Source organism: Tauraco erythrolophus, chromosome 3, assembly GCF_009769465.1.
Source record: "Tauraco erythrolophus isolate bTauEry1 chromosome 3, bTauEry1.pri, whole genome shotgun sequence".
NCBI classification, from domain to species: domain Eukaryota; kingdom Metazoa; phylum Chordata; class Aves; order Musophagiformes; family Musophagidae; genus Tauraco; species Tauraco erythrolophus.
Genome location: NC_141467.1, coordinates 36,015,704 through 36,036,639, shown reverse-complemented (window position 1 = coordinate 36,036,639; position 20,936 = coordinate 36,015,704). Strand labels below are relative to the sequence as shown.

The 20,936-nt window shown below is 39.3% G+C and overlaps 1 protein-coding gene across 4 annotated transcripts; it reads left to right on the top strand.

Annotated features, from left to right (window-relative positions):
* Window positions 1-578: 578 nt before the first annotated feature.
* Window positions 579-19,612, top strand: SLC39A6 (solute carrier family 39 member 6). Of its 4 annotated transcripts, XM_009980063.2 has the most exons (10): window positions 579-881; window positions 1,049-1,796; window positions 3,072-3,252; window positions 3,513-3,682; window positions 4,971-5,183; window positions 6,802-6,871; window positions 8,173-8,550; window positions 16,030-16,110; window positions 18,084-18,274; window positions 19,068-19,612. In XM_009980063.2, exons 2-10 carry the CDS (start codon window positions 1,077-1,079, stop codon window positions 19,218-19,220), a joined length of 2,157 nt encoding a protein of 718 aa, XP_009978365.2. In that variant the 5' UTR covers window positions 579-881; window positions 1,049-1,076; the 3' UTR covers window positions 19,221-19,612. The 4 variants fall into 4 exon arrangements, with proteins under 4 accessions (XP_009978365.2, XP_086464634.1, XP_086464632.1 ...); XM_086608508.1 differs by lacking the exons at window positions 18,084-18,274; window positions 19,068-19,612 and adding an exon at window positions 15,267-15,337 and having other exon boundaries at window positions 16,030-16,067; XM_086608506.1 differs by lacking the exons at window positions 18,084-18,274; window positions 19,068-19,612 and adding an exon at window positions 13,050-13,212 and having other exon boundaries at window positions 16,030-16,061.
* Window positions 19,613-20,936: the final 1,324 nt, after the last annotated feature.

The window sequence follows — 20,936 nt, the reverse complement described above, 5'->3', positions numbered from 1 at the left end:
GGCCGGGGCCGGTGGCGGCGAGGAGGGCCGGGCCGCTGGAGCCGCCGCCGAGTGAGGTGAGGCGGGGCCGGGGCGGGCCCGGCCCGGCCGGCTGCTGCATCGCTCCGGGGCTGCGCTGGTCCCTCCGCACCCGCTGGCAGCCAGGTGGTAGCGGGCACACGCGGCCCGGAAAGCGCCGGCGCCGCCCCTCCCGCCCTGTGCTCGCTGGGGTCGGCGGGCCGGGCCCGGTCGTAGCCTCGGTGCTCGGGGGAGTGCGGGTCTCCGGGGATTTGCAACGGCGACGGCGAGCACTCGTGTTACCGCGAGTCCCGGGGCCAGTGCTGGGTTTTTAAGGCTGGCGTTCTCCCTGAAAAAGGGCTCAGGCAGCCCTCTGATGGAGTCCTAAATATCGGTTAATTCCTAGGCTGGCTGGAGTATTTATGGAAAAAAACGCCCAAACGTCCACACGTGTGAGCATGTGGTCCCCAGCAGCGATCTGCCTCCCGAGTGAAAGATGCTGTACGACAGCAGTGTTAAAACACAGATAGAACGTGACAGCATAAAAAAAAATTTTTTTTTTGGAGGGCTGAAAACTAACCCTGCTGGCTTGCCAAGAGCTCTGGCGAATCCAGTGATGGAAGATCTGGGGATTTCATTTTTAAGCAGGGTCATGTAACTTACAGCACTTACTGCTGAGAGTGAAATGGCACAAGAAAAGCCTAACCTAGAACTCGGTGTACCTTTGAGGATGCTCTCATCGTTTCAGTTTATGTTAGAAAACTGGCTCGAGCTGAGCTAAACAAAAGTGAGCTTGCACCTGAAGGGATGTTTGCAGCCAGTGACCTCACTGTGGCATGCAGCTTCATCTCCTGTTGCCTCAGGCCACGCATCTGGGAAAACGTGTAAGAAATTTAAATGGCTTTTCTCTTACTGCATTGATACTTTGAGCAGGGTTTGTAGTGGTTTGTTGTGTGGTGGTTTTTTTTGTTTAAGCAGGTTATGAACGTCTATTACAGAGGAAGATGTGATCAGTTTCATGCAAACTATTAACACTTTCTTCTTTTTCTAGATTTTTTCACTGCTAATGAGAAACTGCAATGGAGAGTGCAGTATCGATCACTTTCCTTTTATCGTTTTCCATACTACTGTGTGAAAGTTATCATCATGGAGTGGAGACTGCTACTGTTGTGCGTATATCAGAGAGCACTTTTCCAGAAAAGGCAGCTGGCATTAATATTGACTTGGCAGGGTTAATACAGAAGTTTCACCTTCAAGAACTTTTCCATCGTTATGGAGAAAACAACTCTCTGACAATTGAAGGGTTTAGAAAACTGCTCCAGAACATAGGTATAGATAAAATGAAAAGAATAAAAATAGACCATGATCATGACCACGATCATCACCTTCATCATAATCACGTTTCATTGAGTAAAAACTCTGAGAAGACTGTTTGTCCAAACCATGAGTCTGATGCTAACAAAGACCACAGGAACAGCCACTCAAAGGAACCTCATAAAGCAGAGAATGTAGAACATCAGCAGAACTTTGTACGCAGCAAGAACACTGTTAATGAAATAACAGCATCTATCATCAGTGCTCCCACAGATGGCCGCTCTGAATTACCGAACGCGCAGCCTGGAGAAGGCAAGCTGGTTGCTCATTTAGGTCTCACCAGCTCTAATGCTGTTAACATCACGGGGGGCAGTGATGCAAGCTGGCTCACTAACGGCAAAGCAAATGAGTCTCATACTTCTCTGAAGGAACTGGAGAGAGGAAGTTACCTGTATTCTAAACTGAAAAACCAAAATACCCAAGAGGTGAGACTGATCCCTTTGTATTCCTGGGAATCCAGATCCACTGGGAATGATGTTATCGGTTATTTGTCACATGCTTATCATTTAACTGAGTACAAGCTTTGTGGTGTAACAGTACTAGTAGCAAAGCACAAACAAACAACTTTCCTTGAAACTTAACGTTTTGAAGGAGTTTTAGGTTATGTTCACAAGCTCCAAGGAAAACAGATATGCAATGAGTTATTTTTCTGATTTTTCCTAAAAAGAAATATGTACTTTTATTAAGTATAAACAGACACTTGGTTTTATATATTTATTATTTATATATTGTTTTTAAATATTACTAAAAATGAAATACACTTCAAATTTAAAACTTGTTCTGCCTTAAAGCCAGAATCTGTCTTGTTTTCTTACTGATGTGGCGAAAGTAAAAAAAAAAAACAACTAGTTAAAATATTGTCATTCTCATTAAAGCTGCCTCACAAGTGTTAGACAATCCTATGACAGATAGTGTAGAACTGCAGGGAATTAATTGGTCCCTCCCTCCCTCCCCATCTTCTTTAAGATTTTATGTAGAGAACAACTGTGAAAGAGTGATGCAAAATGTTATCTATTACTTTAAAACAGTAAAAAATTAGTGCTGATAAAGTCTATAGTTGTGTTGTAGATGGTTTTCTTACCTAACTGGATCGTTCTCCATCAAAGGCTTTAAAAAGCAAGTATCTCTTTGGGGTCTTAATGCATGCAGTCGTGTCAGGTAGTTCAGAGTGAGTGTTGCGTAGGGTGTGATCACAGGGGCTGAATTCACGAGTTATCACTGTGTTGTGCGCAATTGGAACAGAAGTACTGCTGTTACCTAAACTCGGCGAGACTGTAGGTCGTACAGTGGGGAGCTCTTTACTGAAGGAAGCGTACGCAGAACGGGTTCTATACAAGACTTTCCATAGTAGTCACTTAAAAAGGTATTTAACCTTGTTACTACTTCCTTATGTGGCCTCTAAAACTGAGTGGAAAGTGTTAGGCTTTTTCTGTTTGCACAGCAAAGCTTCTGACCCCCTTGTGCTGAGAATGAGTGATAACTACCAGGACTCCCAAACTAGCTTTCTGGGCCAGAAGTGGGGTGGAGGTAGGGGTACAGTTCTTGCTAAACTGGTTTGTTACCAGTTTTTAATTACCGTTGATATAGCTGTTTTCGTGTAGTACCGCTGCATTTCATTTAAAGTAGGATGTGCAGTCCTCTTGAAAGATATCACGACACTTTGGTTCTGGTTCATCTTTAACGCATATATCTTTCCACAGTGCTCCAGTGCATCAAAACTGATGCAGTCCCATGGAATAGGCACTCAAGTATTGCTGACTGCTACAGAATTCAGTTACCTCTGCCCAGCTCTTATTAATCAGATCGATGGCAAATACTGCATAGTCCATGCAACTAGTGAAAAAGCTGAAACTCCTCCAAAAGGATACTCTCTGCAAATAGGTAGGTTGTTTTTTTTAACATGGAATAAAAGCTTACTGAAAACCCATTTATGTTGGTTATAAATCTGAGAAATGTATTTCAAAGTTGAAAGAAGTTTGTTATTTTCTTTTGGCATTTGACCATGTCTAGAGAGAAATCTTTGCCATGTACCATTTAGTTAACATCCAATTAATTGAATCATCAGGAATGTTAAGCAAGCAATCTCATACAGCTGTTACTTATTCTTGTTATTTTTTTCTTTTTTTTTCTTTTTTTACCAGCTTGGGTTGGTGGCTTTATATCCATCTCTGTCATCAGTTTTCTCTCCTTATTGGGTGTTATATTGGTACCGCTGATGAATCGCGTATTTTTCAAATTTCTTCTAAGTTTTCTTGTGGCATTGGCAGTGGGGACTTTGAGTGGAGATGCTTTCTTACATCTCCTTCCACATGTAAGTATTACTGTTTCATTCGTTATTTCAAAGGAGAGAATTTGACATCTGTCTGTACTTCTTAGTGATAATTTTAGTCCCTATTAATACCTATTTGGTGAGTCATTTCTCAACCTTGTAGACTAGATTATTTGATGGAAAGGTTTCCCATTTGGAACTGTTTGTATGATTAATTTCACAGTCCTTAGTGTAAGAACTTCACACCATTATCTCTCAATCTATTTCCTGTTCTTAGTCAAATATGCTGCCAAACCACTCATTGTTCCTTGCATGCAAGAACTTTGCATAAATGTTTTTAGTCACCTACTGCAGTGCTGCCTCTTTATTTTCTTTTTCTAGTTTAATGAACTTTCTAGGTAAGGTAAATCACTCACAATGCACTTTAAATGTGAAATAGATAATCTGTTGTCTATTAGCTACTTATGGTGATTGCTTATCCATTGTATATTTTTGAGAATCAAGCATTTCTGAAGTCCTGGGGAAAAATACTTGATACTAAAAATACTTGACCTTGGAATTACATATTGCTATTACATAATATGGACAAAGAAACTGGAATATGATTACTAAATTTCTACCTTACTTGAGGGAAGCTCTTAAACAGACATTCCTTCCACCTTGCTCCTCCTTTCACCCTCCCCTCCTGAAAAGATAACTTGTTCCAGCTTTCCGGTAAGACAGATAAAGACTGCAGATCTGTGGTGATTTCTGAGTCCTGCCTGTAATTCATTGGGTTGTTCTTCTTTGTTTTAGTTAAATAACTTCATGTAATAAACACAAAATTAAATCTGAACATGTGAGTGAGATGTCCAAGAGGCTTTTTGATTCTGAACATACCGGTAGCCACTGAGGAGGGAAAGAATTTCACACTTCCTTTAAAGAAGGAAATTACTACTAAGTTCCTTTACAGAAAAAGGTGTTTGATGTCTATGAGCTGTCTTAGATGGGAAGGTAATGGGTGTGCTGGCTGTGACTACTACTTAAAATGCAGTTTTTTGACAGTGTCAGGAGTTGTTGTGGAGGCAGTTGTACATCTGGTACTGACCAGTATGCCTGTAGCTGCAGCAAGAGGATGAATACCAGGCCTACTCTTAGTCCTTGCAATATTTCTTCCTATCAAGTGATTTCTTTGTAATTGTTTGAGTTGTATCCAGAGCATTTACCCCATGAAAATTGTGAAGTCTGGACTCCAGACTTGAGGAAAAGAATGTGAATAATACTTTCTATATTTCTTATGTTATCAATTCTTTTGAATACAATTACTTTCTCCATTTGATTCTCCCCTTAGTCTCATGGAAACCATCACCATCACCATGAAAGACCTCTGCTTGAACAAAACAAAGACTCTACGTTCAAACATCTTGTTTTTCAAAGTGTAGAGGAGAGTGCTTACCTGGATTCTACGTGGAAGGGACTTACAGCACTCGGAGGGTTGTATTTCATGTTTCTAGTGGAGCATTTGATCACTTTAATAAAGCAGTTCAAAGACAAGAAGAAAAAGGTAGAGAAACTATTATTTTGAAGCTATATTGTATTGCATGATCATTTCCGAATACACTTAAAAATTTTGAGTATCATATATCTGTCTGGATTTAATAGTGATTGCTGACTTGATTAGTGTGATAATTTCATTTATATTAGTGACAACGTATACTTTTAAACTACATGATAACTTTTTTGTGTGGTCCTGTTACAGAAGAGCTCTGAACTATTTCCTTAACTAGGCATACAGTACAGGCTTGACAACACAGTGAATTGTTTAATAAGCAAACGCCCAATGGCACCCTTTGTTTTAATAGAGTGATTTAAGAAGCTCCTGTGTGTTATTCCTTCTGATATCTTAAGGCGATTATATAACTGACTATCTGAATTGGTTTTATTACTTTAATTCTCCTACTGGATGAAATAAGATGGCTTTGTACAGTTGTTGTACTCCTGTTGAGAGGGGCACTTGCACAAAACACTTAAGAGTGTCAGTAAGTGCTCACATTAATAAGCATCCAACTACACTGTAGAAAGTGACTTCATTAGATAGCGTTCCATTTGGGAATACAGTCTGCCAAGCCCCTCTTTTCTTTCCCTACTCTCCTCCCCAAAAAGGAGAGCAATACAGCTTTCAAATGACTATGCTAGTTTTTATGTGAAAGGTAAATAATAATTGAATTTTGGCAAGTCATAGATGTTGATATCTTGGCAGTTATTGGTAACTGAGTTCTTTAAAGAATAGTGTGGCCAGGAATAAACAATGATGTAAAAGTTGACTCAGTAGAAAAGATACGGTAAAAGCTGGCAATATCTTAAGCTTTGCTTGAAGAAAGTTAGTAAACTACCAATTACTTTGCTTAAAAATAGCTGATTTCTAGGCCACCACAATGACTGATAATCTCTGTTTAGTTTTATTGTGAAATCGGTCATTAAGACAGCAGTCTCAGAGCAGATGCCATGTAAGATCTTTGACTTTGGTCATGGAGGTTGTGTTGGTGGGGTTTACACTGAAGCTAAACTTAACTGCAAGCGACAGGATTCCCTTCCCTGTCTCTAGTTAAATTTATTTGCCGAGAAAGGACACGAAGAGTTCCAAGCAAAACAAATATGTTCTGTGTCCTCCTCTCAGCCATGGAATAGATTTCCTGTTAGACTAATTATGCCCTTGTAGATGCTGAGTCACTGATTGTAAATTGTTGTGACACAGACATTAGTGGGCAATGATTGTAGATTTTACTTGGTTTTCCTTCAGTACACTAGAAAAAAACACCCAGTATACTGACATTACAATGGAAAAGAATGGGTGAAATAACTTTTACTCAGTATTTGATGTGTTTCACTTCTCAGATGAACCCCTCTGCTTATTTCTCATGTGAAAATGTGGGCCATTTGTATGTGTGGGTTTGTTTTTTTGTGTTTTTTTATTTTTCCTCCTATAGAGCCTGAGGAACCTTTGTCTGGTCTTACTATACTTAGCTGAGTTTCTAATGTTCCTCTTCTGCGCTCTTTATATGGCTTCCATGTTGTCCTCTTTCTGTGCAGGCTGCATAAATGTTGTGAATATTATGTTGCTCATGTATATCCTGAAAAATAAGTTAAATATTCGTAACTGCAGTATTTTCTTTTGGAATAAGAAAAAAAATGAAGATGATGGAGAAACTAAGAAGTTTTCAGTGAATGAAGAAAAGTTAGATGCAGATGATCGTAAGTCTCAGTAATATTGCACAGTTTTGTGGCAGCACTGCTGAAAAACCATCTGATTGATGGCAGCTTATGGATCTGCTTCTTACTGTAGATAGGATCACTACCTGCTTCAGTTCTTTTCAACACAAAACCTGTCTGTACATTGATATGTAGAGGACTAGCTCTGTTTGCTGCTTTCCTTTGAAAAGGATCAATAGCTCGGAAGTAGTGAATTCACCATTTGGAAACCTTAAGCCTTTAACTCTGGTTTTAACAGCAGAAGTTGAAGTCATTCTATGAAGCTCTTCTGGCTATGCATGTTGCAAGTAGAGCTATGCCTACTGGCTTCTACACTTCTCTTTAGACCGTTAGATGTTTTATGTGTGATCCATTATTTAGATCTCTGTATATTTTAAGTCTGGATTTTGTTTGTTAGTTTGAGTGCTTATTTAGTTAGAAGTTTGATAACCTGAAATCCTAGTATTTGGACTGCAAATGATCACGTGTCCCCAAGATCATGCTATAAGCCAAAACACACTTCACTTACTAGCTCTTGTAGCTAAAAGAGGCATTCAGTTTTTCAGAATAATTTTATAACTAATGAAAGAGTGGTCAGTAATGCAGAAAAAAAGATATTTGTTAATTTAATTGCAAGGGAAGAATTTACCAAGTTTTAGGAGTTAGTTAAAATAACTAACCTTAGTGTGCTGCTAATATTTATACGAGGGTGTTTCATGGTCTGTGTTTATGACTTTATTTTTGAGTGTTTATTTTTCAGATGTTCAAACGTAAGCTCCTGTATTTGTATGAAATACAGGAGTTCCTAAAATTATCCATAATGTAATCATCTGCATTCTTAGACTTCAGCCCTAAGATGAATAAATGGCACATGCTTTCCACTCTTTTCCAGTAAGACACTTTTTGTCTTTCTGAAACAATTACTCATAGTTTTCGTGCTGTCAGACTGGGACATAGAGCCTTATGCTGTTGTGTTTAAGTTGCACTGGGTATTAGATTAAAAGCTTTTTTACCTTTTAGGAGGTATTTGTGACCATAGTGTAGGAGCTCCTTCAGTAGTAGGGGACAGAAATGAAAAGTGTTTCTTATTTTGAACTATGGGGTGTTATCTCAGAAATCTGATAAATTAAAAATAAGTTGTAGAAGCCCTTGGAAAAAAAAGCTTCTGATTCAAGAAGCTGGAGTATCAGTCTTAACTTCTAGGCTTACTAGCTTCTTCTTTACTGCGTAACTTATTTATTGTGTCTTTGCTTCCTAGGTGATTTTAAAAATGTATAATATTATACTCTGGGTTTTTGTAACAGGGCCTGAGGGCTATCTAGGGACAGACTCTCAAGATCCGTCGCCCTTCATTTCTCAGCAGCCAACTGTACAAGAAGAAGAAGAAGTGATGATAGCTCATTCTCATCAAGAGGAGGCTGACAACGAATATGTATCCAGGGGCTGTAGAAACAAGTGTCATTCTCACCTACACGATACTCTAGGACAGACAGATCATCTTAGTCATCATCACCATGACTACCATCATATTCTGCATCACCATCATCATCAAAACCATCATCCCCACAGTCACAGTCAGCGCTACTCACGTGAAGAACTGAAGGATGCAGGGATAGCAACTCTGGCATGGATGGTGATTATGGGAGATGGACTACACAATTTTAGCGATGGCCTAGCAATTGGTAAGTGTTAGCGTGGACACTGCAGCCTTGTTATAGGCAAGGACAGCAAAGTCTTCTTGCTGTCAGTTACTCGATATCTCTTTCTTTGTTGGGAACGTAGCTAATTAATGGTAGATCTTTGAAGCCTAAACTTTTTTCTGATAGCAGCTCCAAATGAATGACAAAAATCTCCAGTTTGACAACCTGGAGATCAGTGACAAATAAAACAAATTTTGTGCTTACAGCTTTTTCTTTAGGAAATCTGTAGACTTTGCTTATTTTCCCACTTTTAACAAAGCTAACATTTTTTTCAAAACTAAAGCTAGGCTTATAAAACAACATTTAGGAGTTAGAGCTGACTTTGTATTTCAATGTCTGCAAGCGTTCAGCAATTAGTTGTTTGTTTTTTTTTCTAAGATAAACTAGTCTTTTTGTCACATATGAAGTAGCTGTGCTTTTTCCACTTCAGTCAGGCCACTAGTATCATTGGCTTCTTTATTTCTTTTTCTTCACTTGTGCAGCAAGGTCAGGTTCTATACTTTGCACATCTGGCTTTGCCTGTAACAGGCCCTGGTTACACAGTGTGTAAGCTATCTCAGAGCACTGGTGAGTAGAGAGATGAGACCCTGATTTCAATCTGCTTTAGCCTGAAGATCACCCAAATGGATGAGGCAGTATATATGTGTGATTTTTGTGCTGTGGGAGGTAGGCATGCATTCATTTTTTTACTGCAAAATGAAATTGGCCCAAGGCATTGCGTTCTTTAAGGTGCTTTTACACTTTTCATAGCAGTCCTGTCACATCCAGATTCTCAGATCTATCATCCACTAAAGAGCATCATTGCAATTCTTCTTAGTGCTGGTACTAACCTTCCAGAGAAGGTCTATGCTGCTTTTTCTATGCTAGGAATGTGTGAGTAGGGCATTCTTTAATAGGACATGAGTTAGCTGTAACCTCTCGGAAATGGAGATTGTCCATGATTCATGGAGAAGGTAACACTGTATGTTGCCTTTATGCAGATTTTTGGATTAAGGGTGTCTATATCAATTAAACGAGTGTAGCATAAATACATTGCTTCAGATACTCAGTGTGCTGTGCGCAGTCTCTCTTCTTGGAAAAGTATCTTAAAAAAATTTATTTTCTTAACACCAGTCATACTCAAAATCTTGTTCTTAAAGTTCAGTGTAACAGTGCATTTTTTTGTGTTTTTTTTAATTTAGCTGGTATAACCAATAATTTTACATGTAATTAGAACACTTATCTTTTTGTTCCTTTTTATTCATGTCCCTATTTTTCTCTTACATGTTTTAGTTGTTCAGTCTTTTGACAATACTTAAGTGAAAATATTTCTTTATCACAAAATAACAGGTTGAATGTTATGTTTTGGTCTTCTGGATGAGAGGTCAGGTTTGGGAACTCCCTAATTTTTTTCTAGAAGGAGAGCTAGACTACAGGTATTTTAAATTTAAAAGGTTAAAGTAAGTTATAGAAAGTGAAGTCAAATCAGTAATCCTCAGTTATTATGCTAGTCTCTCATAATCTTGACTTTAGTACTAAAGACTAATCTTTACAGGTATTGGATTCATTTCCAGCTTGTACAGCATACTGGGGTCAGTTCAGCAATACCAGTCTTTCTGTAAATTTTATTGTAGAAACAAGTTCATTCTTGTTTGAAGAGAAAACCCAATAATAACTATTTTCTCACAGCAGTATTTGCAGTTGTTCAGATTCAGTCAATTCAAAGTATAATGTCAAAAGAGACCTGATTTAATCTCGTTTTTGATGAAAGTTGAAGCATGAAATGTAAATTTCTGAGCGGATCAGTAGTGAAAATGTGGTAGAAGGAGGAGGATTTGCATACAAATGACATGCAGAATCAATTACCTCTTAGCATTAGGGAGATTTGGGAAGCAGCTATGGCTTCAGTTAGAGGGGAGAAGTATGAGGAAGGTTAATAAAGGCTTATTGAACAAGTGAGAGCAATAGCTTTTAGAAGTCCTGCTGTGTAGCTTGTTCAGGCTAATGGAAATGTGAGTTTCCTTCAGTTCTGGATGTGCTCAAAAGTATTATAGAAAAACATCGATTTGATGTTGTTGTGAAAATGTCAATGCTACTTGTATAGTATTTTACCTGTATTTAAATGAAGATGTGAATGCTTCTGTGGAGATAACTTTAGCCAGACTAACCCTTCCCTTAAGTTCATTTCATGTGATTTGTTATTCATAAATTCCATCAGTTACTTTTTTCCTAAATCTGTTGTGCTAATTATGTGGGAATAAGATTTAAAAGAGCTTATTTTTTGTATTAAAGCATGGAACAGTTGCATCTGACTAATTTGTACAAAATGGTCTTCTGCGACTTGAACTTTTCTGGGTAGCTTCAACAAAATAACTAAAATGCAGAACACTATTTTTACACTAATCTTGCATGTATATTTTTTTCTTTAGCTCTTTTTTTGAGAGAACTGATGTCATAAAAGTGTATTTGAAGATACAATGACACTATTAAATCAACTTCTCAAGAGGGGTTAGTACCAGGTATATTAATGTAGTCTTCAATTTGTTAATGTCTCAAGACATCTTTTTGGCAGATAAAAATAAAAATAGATATTCCGGTTGTTTAAGCCTGTATTTTGGTTGCTATGTATCTGTACAGTATGCAGCCATATCAGCCACCTTGGTACTTTGCAAAGCAGTCAGGTGTTGTTTGGCTTGCCTTTGTGGTCCTAAAATTAGATGTACCCTGTTTGATTAAGCTGTATTCTTGTATTTTCAGTTTTCCTCTAAGTGATAAGACTGGGAAAACAATTGTATAGAGACAGTAGCATAGAGGCACTTGTAGACTGAGAATGCAGGCATGGGAGGAGGTAATTACCTTCTGCCTTCCTCTACTCATCTAGTCTCCTCAGAAACTGAAGCCTGATTGAATGCTGATGAATTCTCTTTGTAGGGGATAACTGTAGCTGTCCTGTCTGTCTCTCAAAATCTGACTCTAAAACTATAAAGCAATGTTTGGAGGTGGGGAAAACAGACCAACACCTAGCAAAGACTGATAGCCTTCACTAATAACCTCTTTTGCTAGTTGAGTAGCAGAAACTCCTGTCACGTAGACTCCTACGACTGAACGTTTTAGAGTGCAGTGGAAAACACTCCTGCTGAGGGCTCAAGTCAAAATAGCTTTTGTCTTGCACACTGTACATCTCTGAATTGGACTTCACAAATACAGTCGTAGAAATGGGTGACTTCTAGAGGTCATCTAGTCGACCCTTTTGCTTGAAACAGCTCCTGGGAATGCTAGATAGGGTTAGTCATGGCTTTGCATAGCCAAGCCTTGAAAACCTCCACAGGTGGGGAGATTCCACCATGTCTGTGGCTGACTTCTATGTTGCACTTCTGTCTCTTAATAAGGAAGGTTTTATTTGTGTTCAGCCCAAAGCTCCCAAGTTGTGATTTGCAGTCTCTCCCTCTATTGTGTCATTGGTCACTACTTTCAAGAGTTAGATTCCTTCATATTTGTGACTGCACTAAAGGTACTTAGAAGCTGCTGTTAGACCACCTCTTAGTCTGGTGGAAAGGGACGTTAAATATACCTAGAACCTCAAGCTTTCAGGCCTTGTGCTATAGACCTCCGATCATCTTGTCAGCCTCTGTTGGAGAGTATTCATATCCACCTTGAACTGGAACACCCCAAAGAGGTCAGAGAATGCCAGGAATAGCCTCACCAATGCTTAGCAGAGGAGGATAAGAACTTTGTCTGCTGGCCTTGCTTCTCCTAAGACTATGCAATTTGTGGTTCACTGTACTTGCAATGAGAATACACTGTTGGCTTGTATTCAACTTGTTCATCATAATCCTCACATCGTTTTTGGGAAGGCTGCTATTTCAGCCAGTCATTCCTGACTTGGTACTAATACATGAGGTCATTCTGCCCCACATGCAGAACTTAGTTCTCACTTTTCCTCTTTGGACTTCATAAGATTTCTGTTGGCCTAGTCTTTAATTTTACCATAGTCTGTCTTGTCTAAAGCTCAACATTTTGTGCTAGATGTGTCAGCTCAACTGTTACTTTCTCCCCCCTGCCCCTCAACTCAGTGTCATCTGCAGATTTGCTGATGATTCAGTCTGTTTCATCCAGATCATAGAATCATTTAGATTGGAAAGGACCTTTAAGATTGAGTCCAACCACTAACCTATTACTGCCAAGTCCACCACTAAACCATGTCCCTAAGCACCACATCTACATGTCTTTTAAATACCTGCAGGGATGGTGACTCAACCACTTTCCTGGGCAGCCTGTTCCAATGCTTGATAACTGTTTCAGTGAAGAAAGTTTTCCCAATATGCTATCTAAACCTCCCCTGGCACAATTTGAGGCCAGTGGAGATATTAAAGAAAATGTGTCACAGCATTCGTCTTGGTGAACTCTACTTGTTACTAGCCAGCCATCAAGCCCTGTTAGCCCAGCAGTCCAGCCAATGTGCAGTCATCTAACTGTCAAGCCCATATTTCCTTTGCCCCCAGATGATACTGCTGTAGGAGATAGCGTCAGTAATCCTACTGAAGTCAAGTTTCGTGATGTTCATTGCTGTTGCCATCTCTACAGTCAGTTATTTCCTGGAGCTGGGTTAAGCATTTGGAGAGGGATTTGAAGAGGATATTCAACATGGTCTTTCCAGGAACTAAGGTGAGGCTAACTGTTCCCTGGGTCCTGTTCTTTGCCTTTCTTAAAGACGGGAATAATGTTATCCTTTTCCTGGAGTTCTACTGGGGCCTTCTGTAGCCATAGTTTTCCATAGATGATAGGCTGCAACCTCATAGTCACATCAGTCAACTCTGTCAGTACCCTTGGGTGAGTCCCATCCTGGGATGCATCTGAGCATTTCCATTTTTTTCTAAGTATCTCTTAAACTGTTGTTTCTCTGCTGTTCACTGTCGCTTTCTTTCTGGAATGGTTCTGGGATCTGGTGAAGACTGAGATGAAGGTGGTGTTGGTGCTTCAGCCTCTTTTTATGTCTACTGATTGGTTCTCCCCAAATTTTTCCTGAACTTTGTTTCTCAGCTAGCGTTCCTGTAGAACTGTTTCTTTTTATCCTTGGTGTCTTGTTAGTCTTAGCTCCAGCTGGGCTTTGGTTTTCCTCCTTTTTGTTCCGCTGCTTTTATTTTCCTTGTTGCTAGTCTTTGTTCTATTTCTTGTGTGCTTCCTCTTTGAGTCTTCATTCATTAAGATGCATTCTGCTTAGCTGGGCGTATCTTCTGTTGGAAGTACTTGTGATCCTGCACAAACAGGATGCTTCATTTGTGCACTCTGTTAAGCGTGTTTTACAAATTGGCCTCCTCTTTTGCGTGCTTTTTCCCCTTTGACTGATTCCCAGGGTATTCTGCCCTGCAATCCCTTAAATAAGTCAAGGTCTGCTTCATTAAAATCCAGAGTCCTAATTTTGCTTCTTCCTTTCTTAGCCTCCTCCTGTATCCTGAAATCAGTTACCTCATGCTCACTGGAAGCTCAGGATGCCATTTTTTGCTGTATTTGCCATCAGTTCTTCCTTGTTTGTGAGCAGCAGATCAAGTAGTACTCTAATCCTGGCTGGCTCTTCTATCATTTGTATTGGGGAAACTGTTGCCTACACAATTAAGGAACATCCAGGATTGTGTACCCGGTGCTGTTAACCTTCACAGCTGAAAGCTTTCATGTGAATGGCAGTGTCTTGTGTGGTTGTTCACAGGTAGCCTTATCTACCACCTTTTCTTGGTTAGGTGGTTTGTAACCGTATTCCTAGTGTTATTCTGATCTTGACCAAGGGACTCCATAGGCACAAGGAACTGCATTTGTGTGTAGTTTTATACTGGAGCTCTGTGCAGTCAAGGAACTCCTTTATGTAGATAGGCAAAAAAAAGTGACTTGTATTCTGTCTTTTCTAGGCAGTCTGTATCTATCCATGACAGGCCAAACGAGCTTTGGTGGTGTCTCCGCAGCATCATCAAGGCAGGCTCTGGGCAAGCAATGGATTTCCCCAGGCAGTAGCTTTGGTTAGCAGGTCTGCCTCTGCCCTCTATCCTATCCTGCACGGGACGGAATCTCCTATCACTAAAAAATTCTTTCCTTTCTTTTTGCTTTACTGGCCTTAATATGATGTGCCAAATGAATATTCTGAGCTGGCAGAACTCATTTATCTTCTCATTGCTGCCAGGGTCATGACCATGTTCTTTTGATTAGCAGCTGTAAGTGGGGACAGAGGGTTCTTCCTGTTGCCAGGCTTCACTGTTTCAAAGTTTTACCCATCTGGGAGTTTGTGTTTCCTGTTCCTGTTCCAGTGCTGCTTTGGTGCTGCCTTCTTCTTTAGTCTGAAGGGTCTGGGCTCTTGCCTCTTCAGAATCTCTTCTGAAGACTCTTAATCCCCTGTTCATTATCCCTCATCTAAAGATATCTGCTCGCTACTTCTTGCATCTCCTTCACTCAGTGCTACAGCATATGCCTTAGGGGTAGGGTTGCTGTTGCTGTCACAGCATCAGTTGTTTCTTGCAGATGAAGACCTGCATAGCTGTGTCCACCCTCAGGAGTTACCTCTGGGTAGAGACTGCTGGAGTACTGGGGGTGGTGACCCCATTGGAGGGGTGTGGGGGGGATTGTCCCCTGTGGTCTCATGGCCATTGTAGCTTTTCTTCTGTAAACAGTACTCCTCGGTCCCTTGCCATGCCAACTACTGTGACATGGCCTTATGCCTCTTTGCTTATTGGCAGCACTTTGTTTGCTGGCACACTCCTGGTAGCAGCTGAAGAGGAAGCTGGATGTGGTTCTGCTGCACCCCTTGGTGAGTCTCTCCATGCAGCTGGGGACCTCCTGTGCTGTGTGTGAGCCATGGTTCAGCCCTGCTGTGTGCTGCTTTCTCCTGAGCTGCTGTCAAAAGAAAAATAGCAAGCAACAGGAGGAGTGGAGAAAACAAGAAAGATGAGGACTGCTGGACTAGTTGAAGGAGTTTTTGTGGTTTTTTTTTTCTTCCACTTAAAGTATGATAGTTCACTTATGTGCAAGCTGCCTAGAATTCAGTCTTTCACTGCTGATTTTGTGTGACTGTATAGCTTCTCTTATTATTTAATTGACTTCCCTTTTTCCAGTGCCTAATTCTGAGAGGCAGTTGAGCTGCCTTCTTCCCTTTGTGTCTTTAAAAAAGTGTCTTTTCTGACAGTGTTTTCACTTATTGCGTTTTTTGGGAAGGCTATGTTTTTGAAAGGTATTTGGCTTGGTTCAGGAATAAGATAGTGAAATTTGGTTTGCTTTAACTAATTAGAGGATTCTGCGTTGCTTCTGACTTTCAAACTTTGGAATCATAAACAACAACTATTCAGTTAAAGTTTAAATGCTTCCACAAGCATAAGAAAAATTTGAGTCAAACTACTATGTCCTAATCTGATACAAGCATATGCAACAATGCTTCTTCACTTGATGCCTGACTATGCAGTAATGTGGCTGTTTGGTGTGTTTTTTTTTCCTGTCTCTTCATAGGAGCAGCCTTTACTGAAGGATTATCTAGTGGTTTAAGCACTTCTGTGGCTGTATTTTGCCATGAATTACCTCACGAGCTAGGTAAGACCCAAATATTTCCATATGCTGCAGGTATAGGTGGTTACAGGTGAACTTTGAAGAATTGTAAGTGATTTTATTCTGTAGCACAGTAAAATTTGATCAGAAAACATCATCTGTGTCTGATCGTCTGTTCAATAATACTTCAATAAATAAAACAATCTTTAAATAAATCTTCCTTTAAAAAATCTAAGTATTTCAGCGTCTTTGTTTAAAACTCAGTGTCTCTTGCAGTTACTTATAACTTGTTCTGTGTAGTTCAGTTGTAGTTTTTATTCTCATTAGCAACATGAGTTGTGAATTGCAGGAGAATGCATATCAGAGTTTGCTTTTCTCACATCTCTGTGTAATTTTATCCTTGTTGAAAGGAAGGTGACAATTAGTCGAACTCCTTCCTGCATAACATTTGCTGCTTTTTCATTAAGTCTTGCGAAGAACTGCTGTAGCTCTAAATTAAACTTGGAACTACTTAGAAATCTTTCCTAGAAATAGTTTGTTTTTCAAGCTCAAGCGATTTAAATTCATGACCATAATTTCCCGTGAGAATGAGTGTGTCTTATGCCGTAGGTTTAGTGTTTGGCCCTTCTGCAGGGCAGCTCGTGAGAACGGAACGTCGCTGCTTAGTTTAACTCGGAAGGAACCTGATCCTTCCAGTTGTCAAATTGTTTTGAATGTGCAACTGGTATTAACCTTCATGGCCACAGTCCTACCTGGTGTACAGGATGAGGAAAGAACAGTCTGCTTGCACTTTTTTAAAGCTTAATTCCCTAGAAAGTAGAACATTCAATTCCATTTAATGGAGCTTGTAAACTAGTATATGTATGCATCGAACGGTTTAATAAGCAGTTTGATATATTTGTCTGCCTGTAAAATAATGTTACATAGAACTACATGACACTGGAGAAAACATACCTGGTTGTATGACATGGATTCTTGACAATTGATTCTTGTTCATCTTAATATAAGTTCTGTGGGAATCGTGGAACTTGTATTAATTACATGTACTAAGTGTTAGTACAAATATATAAAACTCATGTGATAATTTTAGATTCAAAAGTTCCGCTGGTTTTGGAAGCAAGACAAATCTTTTAAAATTTAAATTATGCTTCTTTAATCAGCACAGAAAACTTGATAGAAATACCTTCTTTAACAGGACAGGAAGTGGCATAGGAATACTGAAACAAATGGGACTAGCTGAAGTTAGCTGGGGATAAAATTGGATTGTTCCGTTGTTAATGCTAAACAATGGTTATAACATACCAGTCCATCTGAATGACAGTATCTTGTGGGAAAAGCTGTTGTGACAAATTACTCAACTCAGCTTTGAGGATTGCTTTTGTTTACTTTAACTGGACATAACTTGGGGTTTTATATAGAATCTATTTTATTTCCAAATAACAGGCTTATATTATTTTACTCTGGTTTAGATCTAATTTACCTAAACAAAAAAAATATATTCTGAATGATGGAAAACCTGTTTCTGGCTGGTAATCTATCATTCCTTCAAGTAAAACTAAGATGTTAACGGTCACTTACAGAAATGAATAAAGAAATTATTTCTAAATTTATGAAACGGGTAGACTTAAAGTACAAAGAACAGTTCCAGGGTAACAAATTGCATCATCATCATTGCTTTATGCAATTAAATGGGAGTATTTTATTTTGGAGACTCTTTAGAATGTTCATGCGTATCAGGTATTTTACAGCGTTGGTTTAAATGCAAACTACACTAAAAGCTGCTGCTTGCAGAAATCCTAAGACTTTAAGGTTATAAACTTAGAATATTTGCTGCTGTGTTGTTCTTTGTGTGTGCTTTTTAGCTTTATGTCCCCTAGTGATTTCTGACTTTATGAAGGAAAAAAATAAGGCGGATGACAGCATAAAAATAGCATAGTAATCTTGTGAGAGGAGAACTTACGAATACTGCAGTAGTTACCTGAGAATGAAAACTTGGTTTTGTTTTTTTCCTGTTGTAGGAGATTTCGCTGTACTTTTAAAAGCCGGTATGACTGTTAAGCAAGCTGTGCTTTATAATGCTCTGTCAGCTATGCTGGCCTACCTGGGAATGGTGACCGGGATCCTTATCGGTCATTATGCAGACAATGTTTCCATGTGGATATTTGCACTTACTGCTGGCTTGTTCATGTATGTGGCTCTTGTGGATATGGTAAGTGGCTACACCTACTTGAATTTATATAACATAATTTAAGAATTAATGCTAGTTATATTTTGATCTTAAAATAAATTCTTCCATCTTTTCTCCCTCAATTAACTTTTTCTGTGCTTGAAGGTGCTGATGAGTGTGCAGTGTAAGCGCTCAGTTAGATGTTCAGGTTGAAGATGGCTTTTATTTAGATTACTATGGGAACATAGATTGTTTCTCTCCTAGTTGTTAACAGAGGCAGTTAACAGCAGGAGTAAAAAAATTGCTTCTGACAGTGTCCAGTATAGCAGGTAGCCAGTAAGACTGCAAGTTGCACACTGTCAGCACCACCAAATGTGCTTCGGCTTTTGTGTTAAATCACTGCTGCTTCTTGAGATGAAGACAGAATTTTATTAAAACCTATACTGTACCTTAGGAGTATGTTTGTACAGAAGTATAAAATATTTGTGGATGTTTGTGAAAGCTTAACTGTCGTCTTAAGGATAAAATTCTTGGTGTGGCTTGATTAAATCAGTTGGTAAATAGGCCAGCCATTTACTCCGGATAGGATTAAGACATCAGCGTAATTATCATGAAAACAGTAATTACAACATTGCGGATTCTCTCTGTCTCTAAATATGAAAGTAGACTCTGATAATATTCATGTTGAGTGACACCTAATTCGAGGAGTAGTATTAATGCAGTCAACAGGAGAGCCTAGAAGAGTGAGACTGCTACCCCATGCCTCGCGGTTGCAGAGCCGGGTTTTAAGTAGCTGTTTATTTTGAAGGCATTTAACGCTTTCTCGTTTGTTTAGGTGCCTGAAATGCTCCACAATGATGCCAGTGATCATGGATGTAGCCGCTGGGGGTACTTCCTGTTACAGAATGCTGGGATTCTGTTGGGCTTTGGGATAATGCTGCTTATCTCTGTATTTGAACATAAGATTGTTTTCAGCATAAACCTGTAATCCTGGTTGCCAGGAAGACAGCTTGGTGTTAAATTATAAGTGGTAGGGTTTTTTTCTATTAAATTCCCTAATGGAGAGGTACGTTTGATACAACTAGATATTTTTATTGATGTGCTTTGTTGTTGTGACCTTCCTTTCCTACTCCCCTCGATAGAGAATAACACTATAAGGTTTTTCCACTTAGAATTTAGCATTGCACATGGTACTGTAGAAAGTTGTACTTAGTAAAACATGGTGAAAGTGCTGAATTTATTAAAGGAGTATTTTTTTGGGGGGTTAGGCGTTTGGGTTTTTTTAGGAAATTTATTTACTGTATGTAATTATGTGTAATGATTTTTTTTTTACTTCAGTGGTTTTGTTGGCTTAAAGAAATAAAACAACAGTGGCTTTTATTTTAGCACAATTAAAATTGGTGGATACGAAGCACAGTAAGCAGCGTAAAACAAAAAAATGATATGTAATGGGTAGCGTGTGTTTGTATTGGTAGAAACTCATCTCTTCTGCATCCACCTAGTTTACACGGAGTGGCAGATGAGTCCACTCCATTCTTTTTGTGGTGGTTCTTCTCTCAGTAGCTTGTGGATTCTTTGTGTCTTATTCCAGTTGGTTTCTACTCTCAACAAATTCTTGTGAAATCCCATTTAAGTGTTTGCACCAAATGTTTTGCCCATTTCATCCCTTCTGATATGATTTGCTCTTCACCAGTTTCTCAAGTCAGCAACAAAAGTACAGCTATTGAATTGTAAAAGCATAGCTGTAGCTCTAATATACATGAATTCCATCAAAAAGACTTTTTCAGTATAGATACTGAACCTGTATCTCTCTCTGCTTCGGGAGCAGTTGTTTGGAGAGAAGAACAGACTTCTCTTTTGGGAGAACTCATTCACCTCTCCCTGACTGGCTTCCCATCACTAGAAACTGATCTGGTGCTAGGCTTTCACCTCTAACAAGAACACTGACAAAATATTGATAGGTGCGTTCCTTCCCTTCATCAAGCACTGTGCATTTTGTTTCTTTTTTCCTAGGCCATTGCTTTTTGTTTAAGCCTCTGGGCTTTTGTTAGAAGCATACCTCTGAAGAAAAGGCAGATGCAGTCTGCCAGAGGAGTTCTTCAACTTGAGGTGCTCATGTGCATGAGAAGAGTCATGCCACAGTACAACAGCCATCTGCTACGTTTTCATAGCAATCCTTGATCATCTGTCCTGTGCTCTTTTTCTTTTTTCTTTCGGCAGTTGTATTTTAGTGTTCCCAAGCTTGAATTGGTAATACCTGTGAGTATGATGAAAAATGGTTATGTATCTACCATTACTTCTGTATCTTGCATGCTTTTAAACTGTTAGTTCATTTGAACTGTTTCTGAAGAGACGGTAACTTCTGGTTTTTTTTCCAAGTTATCTAAATTCTTATCCCTTACCTGTGCTATGACCATTTCCTGACTTGGTTGTAGCTAAAACTATGGTTAAAACCCAGCTGCTGATCTTCATCGTTCCTTTGCTTGAGTACCAGAATCTTTGGCTCATTGAAAGCTGTTCAGTCTGTGATGTATGTATATCGCTACTTTCTTCAGAAAAACAAAAAGTCCAGCCTCACCCCAACACACACAGCCTGTCAAAACTGAGTTTTTCATGCCTTGACTACTGCCTTTTCATGTACTGCCCTCCCATCTTGGTGGTCCCACTTCATTCCAGATCTCTCAAAATGCAGCTGCTTTTCTTC